This window comes from Sitodiplosis mosellana, unplaced genomic scaffold (assembly GCF_009176505.1).
Source record: "Sitodiplosis mosellana isolate CC-2019 unplaced genomic scaffold, AAFC_SMos_1.0 Smas_scaffold_52, whole genome shotgun sequence".
Classification (NCBI taxonomy): domain Eukaryota; kingdom Metazoa; phylum Arthropoda; class Insecta; order Diptera; family Cecidomyiidae; genus Sitodiplosis; species Sitodiplosis mosellana.
In genome coordinates, this window is record NW_022595294.1 from 366,494 (window position 1) to 376,794 (window position 10,301).

The 10,301-nt window shown below is 35.2% G+C and overlaps 2 protein-coding genes across 3 annotated transcripts in view; both read right to left on the reverse strand.

Moving 5' to 3' along the window:
• Positions 1-10,211, reverse strand: part of LOC129570286 (vanin-like protein 1) — a 15,526-nt gene extending 5,315 nt beyond the window's left edge. The window contains exons 1-6 of one of the 2 annotated variants that reach the window (XM_055449834.1): positions 9,979-10,211; positions 9,344-9,747; positions 9,070-9,281; positions 8,591-8,994; positions 8,143-8,426; positions 7,532-7,819 (exon numbers count right to left, since the gene is read on the reverse strand). In XM_055449834.1, coding sequence (XP_055305809.1) covers positions 7,609-7,819; positions 8,143-8,426; positions 8,591-8,994; positions 9,070-9,281; positions 9,344-9,747; positions 9,979-10,041 — 1,578 coding nt within the window. In that variant the 5' untranslated portion in view covers positions 10,042-10,211 and the 3' untranslated portion in view covers positions 7,532-7,608. Of the gene's footprint in view, positions 1-7,531; positions 7,820-8,142; positions 8,427-8,590; positions 8,995-9,069; positions 9,282-9,343; positions 9,748-9,978 lie in introns of those variants that run through there. The other variant, XM_055449835.1, reaches the window with a different exon arrangement.
• On the reverse strand, positions 1,598-5,682 carry LOC129570285 (vanin-like protein 1). Its single transcript, XM_055449833.1, has 6 exons — positions 5,291-5,682; positions 4,333-4,736; positions 4,053-4,264; positions 3,476-3,984; positions 3,003-3,286; positions 1,598-2,467 (listed from the first exon to the last, which is right to left on the reverse strand). Exons 1-6 carry the CDS (start codon positions 5,351-5,353, stop codon positions 2,263-2,265), a joined length of 1,677 nt encoding a protein of 558 aa, XP_055305808.1. The 5' UTR covers positions 5,354-5,682; the 3' UTR covers positions 1,598-2,262.
• Positions 10,212-10,301: the final 90 nt, after the last annotated feature.

The following is a 10,301-nucleotide window of genomic DNA, read 5'->3' on the forward strand; positions in this document are numbered from 1 at the left end:
GAATCGGATTCGTAAGCGCAAAACGATTGATCGTCCATTGAACATTTCACTTTGACATACAAGTCGATTACCACATATTTTTTTGCCTTTCGAACCGCACATGAGATACTACGGAGCACCTCATCAACGGTCGGATCATCGCAATATGACAGGTTTGTATTTGGTAGTAGCACAGCAGTATTTTGGCGGTTGAAAATGACTTCCGGCAACACCACAATATCCACTCCATCCAATTCACTCGATTCGATGATGTCGATGGCCTGTTTTGTAAGCTTAGCCACACCACTAATGGTGTTGCCAGTGGACACAGGATTTATTTCGACCACTGCTGCTGTGTAAGTTGCTGGCTGTAATGAGAAGAGATCGTTTGTGGAAAAGAAAGGAACGAAAAATTATGAAAAAAATGTAGCAGTTTTTTTATAATGAATACGATATGATTTGAAGGAGTTGCGAAATGATGTGCTATGTAACCATGTATAATACGGTCCATTTTTTTTATTTCTGAAAGAATCACTTAAATCCTATTCAACTCCATTTGAATGGTCAAGAATCTCACCTCTTCACTTTGGCAGACATTTATGAAAATGACATAAATTAACACCAGACATTTCGAAGACATTTCGAAGACATTTCTTCACACTTTTAGAATAGAATTTTTGTTGGCGGTTCTTTTTTATTCACTAAAACTTGCTCGAATTTTTAAATGAAGTCGAATGTTTAGCTTCTCATTTCAAGCTACAAATATTTCTTGAAAAATCAGAATAAAAAATCACTTCTGTCCTATAGCACTGTTTCCTAAATACTGAAGAGTAATATTCGGTCTACTAAATGTGAATGCCATGCCAAGGTAATACTTTATAAAGGGCAGACGAGCATAGGAGTCCGATTATTTATTCTTATCATGAGCGTAATGTGTAGGACTTTGTGTGTGTGTCAGTCACCTGTTATGGCGATCACGAAAAAACACAAAAAAAGTACCATTATACCACGCGTTGCCCCTTCAAAGGTGAATCGTTCGATGTCTTTCGACATCACATTCGAAGAGATATGAGCAATTGAGCATTCGTCTTACGAATATGTGTTTGTAACATATGAGAATGAATATCAGTGTGCTTGAATTAGTAAATAGACTGAAGTGATTCTTATAAAAGCGACGACTAATATACACGCGCACTGATAGTCATTCTCTTTGTCACATATTCGCAAGACGAAAAGATAACCTTACTGATGTGATTTCATGGTACTGTCACGCTTGGGAACGCAACGTGTGATTCTCTCAATTGATAAGCATCGCACACAAACAAGTATGTGAATTTGCCACCTACTTTAAGTCAAAATTTAAAAAAAAACCATATAAAATCCCAATTTTTTCAATATCTTCTTTATTTTTTAATTTGGTAATAGAGTCTTTTAGACGATTTTGTCATTTTTCCAGAAAACTCGTATTTAGACGATTTTGTTATTTTAAAACCCGATTTTGTTAAGAAAAAAATTGTCACATTTTTGGATGATTTTGTCATTAAAAAAAAAATTTAAACGAATTTGTTAAGAAAAGGGACCATTTCCTTTAGACGAAATTGTCATTTTTTTTAGACGATTTTGTTTTATTTCTAGACGTTTTTGTAAGCAGCCTATTATCAAATGGAACTGAAGAAAAATTATACGAAATAAAATAAAAATTCAAATACATTCACCTATATAAACACATGACGACCTCTGAAGCAATGCAGTCATAGCAGTGACAGTTTGATCGAAAGTGGAATAAATGACCACCGCTTTACACTAGATGTCATCATATGTTATATGCGAGCGTTTTTGAATTTGTTTTTTCTTCAGTTTCATCTGATAATAAGGACTTAGTTTATTGAATATTTGTTTATATTTTATTTAAATTTGTTCATGCACGGAAGAGTAATTTTTTTCTTCACTTAAACTCGTTTATTCTCCCAATTTTGAGTGAAAAATAACATAACGGTTGTTTTGACGCTTATGCGTACACATTCTAGTGGTAATTTTCAGCATATCATATATCCTAATGTACTTAGTTCGATTTTCCAACATATTTGACATTTTTCATCCGCAAACTAAATGTGAGTTTTACTCTGCTTAGAGTTTCTTTCTGAGAAAGTTTAGTTGAGACCTGAATAATCGATTCTATTCTTGGTATTTAGAAAAATATTGTAATGAAAAATTGCGATTATAATTATATAAAAATATTCCTAGTGTTTTTCAGTACAAAATAATGATACAAAAATAGTTCTATCAATGATTTACATAATGACTGTATCTCATCCAAATAATGCTTGAAAAAACGCAAAATGTGATTATGATGAAACTCTTGCCAGATTCTGCGCCGTTTGTGATCATATCCTTGTCATAGTCTCGTGAGAAAATGGCAAACGTTAGCAGATTTGACTTTGGCACATTCAAATTCAGCTCGACCGCATAATGTTCTTTTAATTCGGATCTGGAATGAAAATGATGGAATTTTAGTCAAAACTTTTATTTCAAAACCTTTTCATAAAAAACTGATAAATAATTCCTAGCAAAAGTGCAAAGGAATAATTTGATCCGATGTTTGGATGAAAAAAAAAAATAATTTTGATAAAAGAAATTACTTGAAAATGACAAATTTTGCAGAAAAACACTCATAACCAAATGAAAATGTCGCCGAAAATAACAAACCAGATTTATCGGTATAATCAATCCGTTTGCGTAGATAATAGAATGGTTTTGTCACACACACCCTTCGAACACCGTTATCGATTATTGTGAAAAAGGAGCATTTTTCTTTATCAAACAAGGAAAAAACTGAATGCGATAAGATCAGTTGTAAATTTTGAAGATAGTTTGATTTTGTTGAAACTCTTGATTCGAAAACGGTTCGCTTGATGTTTAAAATTGGTTTGGAAATTCAATTTTGAGAGAATGTGATTGATATGCTCTTCCGCACACAAAACGAATATACTTCGTCTTTAGCTCAATTGAAAAAACGTTCTTACATTTTGTACTCAAACTCCGTTACTTTGAGCGGCAGCAAGTCTGCGGTCAATGTGTTCGGCATGACTTTCATGCGAGTGACTGGAAGCACCGTTTTCAGCAACAATTTTATGAAATTGTATCGATTGTGCACTTGTGACGGTGATGTTCGAATTCCACAGGAACTCTTCGTGTTCATCTCAGTACAGGCGATTAAGCTGCACATCTCTTGGCCGGTGAGCAAGTTTTTGATTGGGTTGTGGTAACGATGCCCACTGAAAACCGATATTGCATATGAATATGATGACTGAAATTGAAAAAATAAATCGATCACTAATGTTATTCTTTGAAGACAAACGAAGCGCAACATTCTTTTGACAACAATTTTTCGGATTAACAAAAAACGAACAAAAATGAAGTCGCTTCAACCCATCCTTTTTCAAATATCAATAGAACTGTTGTGTTTGAATAAATAAAAATTAGACTTTCTCTTCACCTTCCCATCCAATTCGCCATTGTCGCTGACTTCGATGTTGTAATCACAGCAAATGGCTTTATTGCACACTGTTCCGCTCTGTTTGAGACTTTCGGAGAAGTTCAAAAATGTAACAGTAAACTCGATTAGATTTTCTTGCTTGAGATTCATTTCAAACGGTACATCTCCGGGTTGAATATTACTATTAGAGAAGTTCAAGGAATTTTCAACAAAATTGCCAAAATTAATTTCATCCGAGTCGGTTTCTAGCTGCAAAAATGATCGTGAAAGACGATTCCCTTCCGTTGCTTTATCGATTTTTGATGAGTAATGTTCAGCTGGCAGTGGATCAATGGGAATCTTTGCTATAAGAATTTGAGTTGCCGGTGATTCGCTGACGATTACTTGCAACGCACCCGATCGTCCACCGTAGATTCCACTGCCCGAACATTTTATGCTGGGCGCATTCACATTTGCTGCCAATAGATTTACATTGTTTGCATACGCCCAACTCTGCTGGTATTGAACGGCTAAAAGAAACAAATAATTGAATCTCGAGGCTAGAAATCAGAAAAGCCCACCACAATCCGTCGCTCACCTGTCAAATACGGAATTTCCGAGTACCATTTCGTTGGATAAACAAAGTGTTTGACGCCTTGGTCGACTAAATTAATGGCCGGTTCATCGAAAAACAGATCAAAGCAAACGCACACACCGAATGTTACATTGAAATCAGTTTTAAACGTTGTCATATCGGGCGTTTGAGTCTGTTGCGCCCCGTATTCGCCGAACAAATGATACTTTCGATACCTTGAGATGAATTTATTTCGATAAAAATTTATTTTTAGATCAATAATTCATTGTGCTACTCCACTTACTTCGTAACCACATCACCGTTGCGGTCAAAGACAATGGCCATGTTGTAGAGGTTCGTGGAATCGGATTCGTAAGCGCAAAACGATTGATCGTCCATTGAACATTTCACTTTGACATACAAGTCAATTACCACATATTTTTTTGCTTTTCGAACCGCACAGGAGACACTTCGGAGCACCTCATCAACGGTCGGATCATCGCAATATGACAGGTTTGTATTTGGTAGTAGCACAGCAGTATTTTGACGGTTGAAAAGGACTTCTGGCAACACCACAATATCCACTCCATCCAATACACTCGATTCAATGATGTCGATGGCTTGTTTTGTGAGCTTAGCCACACTCTTGCTTGTGTTACCATCGGACACAGGATTTATTTCGACTACCGCTGCTGTGTATGTTGCTGACTGTAATGAGAAGAGATCGTTTGTGGAAATGAGAGGAAGAAAATTTTTGAAGAATTTCAATGGAAATTATCTCTTGGAAACAAGTCTCTCGACAACCGATTGTGTGCCATAAAGAACATTATACTCTAGTATAAGAGCATCACTACATCAGTTGGTTATGAGCCGTAATAAAAGTCTCTTGTTTACATTTTGATCATGACATTGCCTAATGGCAAATAAATATTCGCCCAGGTGAAAATCTGTTTTAACCATAAAATTGTGTATAAGTCAGCGGGAACACGTCAATCGCATTGTAAAATGAGATCCATTTGATTTGCTTGATAAGCATCGCATTGAAACGGGAATCATGTTGAAATTTAGATTGATTAATCACAATTTTTATCACTTTCAACATTTTGTCGCCAAATCGAAGTATAATTCTAGCGTATATGTATGTGAAAAGTGCGCATTTAAAATCGAAAATGAAGTGTTAAAATGCAAAATACACCAAATACACTAATAACTTGTAATAACGCGACCCCGAACTTTGAATTTTCTCGAAGCTTTGATCTCACCTGTTCACTTCGGCAGCTATTTATAAAAATGACGCAAATTATCACCACAAATTTCGAAAACATTTCTTCACACTTGCAGAATACAACTTATGTTGAAAGATAGTTTTTGTGAAGAAAAACTGAAAAACAGAGCTTTTTGTTCGAATCTTATTATGAATTGACAAATTGGGCTGTTTTTTTCTCTCTCTCTCTTTGATGTCTCTAGCCTCTAACGAATTTCTAAACGAAATCGAATGTTCCGCTTCTTATACGAAGCTACAAATATCTCTTGAACTCAATACAGCGTGTTATATAAAATGAAATTGGATTTGTATCAGAATCAAAAATCACTTCTGTCCTATAGCTACTGCCTTCTAACTGCTTGAGCACAATAGCTGGTTTACCAAATGTGAATGTCATGCAAAGCATTACGATATGAACTAGGATATGAAGAGTAGACGAGAAAAGGAGTCCGTATATGAGCAAAAACACGAAAATCGGGAATGGTTAGAAATTTTTTTTTATTCAAATATCGCGGTACTGTGGTCTTTTTTCTTTAAAAGTGATCCTAAAGTATCGGCCAATACCATTTTCATATGAATGTAGACGTTTATAGTGGCCCATTTCAACGTAGTTGTGCTTGTGCCTCGTTTTGTGTCAAAATGAGCGAAAATACACAACCGAACAAAAAGTCAATTTAAATATATAATTTTCGTTATCATTGCTATTATTCAATTTTATTTATTAGATTACGATGTAATCGTGCTATTTTGGCCAAATTTTGCAATGAATACATCTTATTCATGTGCATTTGAAGGCTCTGAAAGGTGCCGCAAATTGGAATGTAACCTTCCAGTCTAAAATTCCCGAAAGTTTTTTTTTCATGTATACCTTTATCAAGAATAATGACGCTATATTAGTTTTTTTTAAAGAACTTTCTGCCTATTTTCTGGAAAATAAAAAATATTAGTTACTTTATTAGACTAAAACACTTATACGAGCCTTCAGACATGTGTAACGAGCCAGTCTTTGTTACATTGAAAAAATCGAGATCATTTGATGACAGGTTTTTTCTTTGTAAACCAATCCAGAACTGAACACCACAAAGAATGATAACACTTCTATTCTTTTTCTACAAATTTGAATCAATTTCGAGTGTATTATTGCATTTATTTCAACCGTCGATGTACTTTGTAACGATCCAGTCTTTTATGTGTAACCTTCCAGTCCTTTTTTTGATCAGAGAAATCGGAATCGTTTATGACAAATTTCTATTACAAATCGATTCGAAACCAAAAATCATGATAAATTCTCGTATTTCTATTTGTTATCGACTGATTTGAATCTAATTTGAATTTGATATTTGGTTTATTTAGCCCGAGGAATTTTGTGTAACGAGGCAGTCTTTTTTCTGTAACCTTCCAGTCCATATATTTTGGATCGTAGAGCGACCTGAATTGATTTTTATGGTGTAAATATGGTTTCGTTCGTTTCTTTGATCCTTCAGACAGCGAACAGAACCTTGGAGTACAAGGATGCTCTGCTGGAGGAACTGGATTTTAGATATATGTAAGATAAACTCCAAACATATCGCCAAAATTGTAACCTTCCAGTCCAACAAAAAAACGGCTATATCTCTATAGGTGTGAGAGATATGGGAAAGGTTTGTTGGTATGAAATGTTCCTTTTGTGGTCTAGATTTGCCTTAGCATAATACTTCAAGTGGTTTCTGGGTTTACAGAAGAGATATAAGCATGAATATTTTGAAAAATCGTGCGAATGTAACCTTCCAGTCTGTGTTTTTGCCCATATATATCCATATCGTGGACTTAATGTATACACATTTGAATTTGTGTCAGTCAGCCGTTATTACGATCGCAAAAACAAAACACAACAAATTTATCAATATACCACGCGTTGTCTCTCCAAGTACGACAGTACATCGAACACTTCGATGTCACATCCAAAGAGATGTGAGCGTTCGTTTCACTAGTATGTGTTTGTCACATATGAGAATGAATAAGAGTGTGCTTGAATTAGTGCATAGTGTTAAGTGATGTTTATAAAAGCAGCGTCTAACCTGCACACCCGGATATTTTTTCTCTTTTATTTTTTTATGACCTAAAACAGGCAATTTCACAATAATCGCTTATCTTTAATTGCTTTCACATATTTGTTTCATTATTATTGAAATTTTTAAATGATGTGATATGTAAGTTATCTTCTGTTCAGTTCAACTGAGAAAATAAGAAAAATCGAAAATGAACAATTCAAATGAATCTAGATTATTTTATTCCAAAAAAAAAAATTCATAAAAAAATAATATCAAAATAGTTTTATTAATGATTGACGTTATGGTTATATCTCATCCAAATAATGCTTAACAAAACGCATAATGTGATTATAGGTGTCATCTTGGTAGATTCTGCGCCATTTGTAATAATATCCTTGGCATAATCTCGTGAGAAAATGGCAAATGTCAGCAGATTTGACTTTGGTACATTCAAATTAAGCTCGACCCAAACATGATGATCTTTTTTATCTTCGGATCTGGAATGAAAATAATGGAATTTTAGTCAAGCTTGAAAATTTCGTGCAAATTAGAAAAAAAGCAATCAATATTCCTTATTGAGCGTAATTAACCATTTGAAAATGTTGCCAACAAACAAATTACCCGAGATTTATTGGCAATCTTTCATAGCAATTTGAAATGATGTTATCGGCTATTGTAAAACTGTTACGATTTCCTTTATCAAATAGGTACGATGATATGGATGCGATAAGATTTGTAGTGATTTTTGAACATTGTTCGATTTTTGCGAATTAATGACTTGAAAACAGGTTGGTGACTGGTGTAAAAAAACAAAACTTACATTTTGAAATCAAATTCATTTGGCTTGAGTGATAGCAGGTCTGCGCTCAATGTGTTTGGCATGACTTTCATGCGAGTGACTGGAAGCACCGTTTTCAGCAACAATTTTGTGAAATTGTATCGATTGTGCACTCGTGACGGTGATATTCGAGTTCCACAAGATTTCTTCATGTTCATCTCAGGACAAGCGATCAAACTGCACACTTCTTGGCCGGTGAGCACATTTTTGACGGCTTTATAGTGACGATGTCCACTGAATACCGATATCGCATAGGAATATGTTGACTGAAATGAAAAAAAGTCGATGAACAATTATTCAAAGACAACATTCATTTGGCACTCTCTTTTTGGTTAAAAGCTAATTCAAAGTGGATCTAACTCGATTCTCCCATCAAAGACCATAATAATCAAAAAACTATGAATAACATTAGAAGAAAGTTTTTCTTCACCTTTCCATCCAATTCGCCATTGTCGCTTACTTCGATGTTGTAATCACAGCAAATGGCTTTGTTGCACACTTTTCCGCTTTGTTTGAGATTTTCGGAGAAGTCCAAAAACGTAACGCTGTACTCAGTTAGATCATCTTGGAAGAGTATCATTTCACTACTTTCATTCGAGTCGGTGTTTGGATTTGAATTTGACTGTGCCTCGAGACGGTTTCCTTCAGCTGGATCAATGGGAATCTTTGCTACAAGAATTTTAGTTGCTGGTGATTCGCTGACAATTATTTGCAACGCACCCGATCGTCCACCGTAGATTCCACTGCCCGAATACATCATGCTGGGTGCATTCACATTTGCTGCCAGTAAATTTACATTGTTCGCATACGCCCAACTTTGCTGATATTGGACGGCTAAAAGGGAAAAAACAAGAAAATTTGATTCTCAAAATAAAAATAAAAAAAATCCCACCACAATCCGTCTCTCACCTGTCAAATACGGAATTTCCGAGAACCACTTTGTCGGAAAAACAAAGTGTTTGACTCCTTGATCGACTAAACTGTTGGCTGGTTTGTCAAACATTAGATCAAAGCAAACGCACACACCAAATGTTACATTGAAATCGGTTCTAAATGTTGTCATATCGGGCGTTTGCGTGTGTTGCACTCCGCGTCCGTTGAATAAATTATACTTTCTATACCTTGAGATGAATTTATTTCGGTAAATTGGTATTTTTATAATTCATTGTGCTACTTCACTTACTTTGCAACCACATCACCGTTGCGGTCAAAGACAATGGCCATGTTGTAGAGGTTCGTGGAATCGGATTCGTAAGCGCAAAACGATTGATCGTCCATTGAACATTTCACTTTGACATACAAGCCGATTACCACATATTTTTTTGCTTTTCGAACCGCACAAGAGACACTTCGGAGCACCTCATCAACGGTCGGATCATCGCAGTACGAAAGGTTTGTATTCGGTAGTAGCACAGCAGTATTTTTATCATTGAAAAGTATTTCCGGCAAAACTACAATATCGACTCCATCCAATTCACTCGATTCAATGATGTCAATGGCCTGTTTTGTAAGCTTAGCTACACCCTCAGTTGTATTTCCATCGCACACTGGATTTATTTCGACCACTGCTCCTGTGTAGGTTGCAACCTGCAATGGAAGAGATCATTTTTCGTAATGAGAGAAGGAATTTTTTGTGACAAGATTTAGTCGATTTTATGACGAAAACGATTTGATTTGAAGAAGCGGCGAATATTCATGTGTAACCATGATTAATACGATCCATTTTATTTCCAAAGAATCAGCATTTAACTCATACATTTATACATTTTTTTTGCTTGAATATTATTCAACTCTTTTTTAAATGGTCAATAATCTCACCTCTTCACTTCGGCAGCCATTTATCAAAATGAGACAAATTACCACCAGAAATTTCGAAAACATTTTTTCACACTTGCAGTTGAACCTTTGTTGGAAGTTTGTCTTTCTTCACTAAAACAGAACGTTTTGTTCGATTATGAATTGCAAATAACAATTGTTCTTCGACGATCCGATGGAAATAATTTCGGTTTAACTACCCACAGAGAAGCGCACCATAAGATGTTATTGTCACAATAACATAACGAGTGGTGTGTCTATTCGTAATGCTCAATTTTATGTTACAAAATATCGCTGATAACATTTGATGCTGTCGTTTTTACAAT

Excerpts from the sequence above, each read along its gene's own strand:
- LOC129570285 (XM_055449833.1), bottom strand. The coding sequence starts at position 5,353 with ATGTTTTCGAAATTTGTGGTGATAATTTGCGTCATTTTTATAAATAGC. Across the intron at positions 4,737-5,290 it reads ATAGCTGCCGAAGTGAACAG|TCAGCAACATACACAGCAGC; the intron begins GTGAGATCAAAG and ends TTCTCATTACAG. Across the intron at positions 2,468-3,002 it reads ACGGAGTTTGAGTACAAAAT|ATCCGAATTAAAAGAACATT; the intron begins GTAAGAACGTTT and ends TTTTCATTCCAG.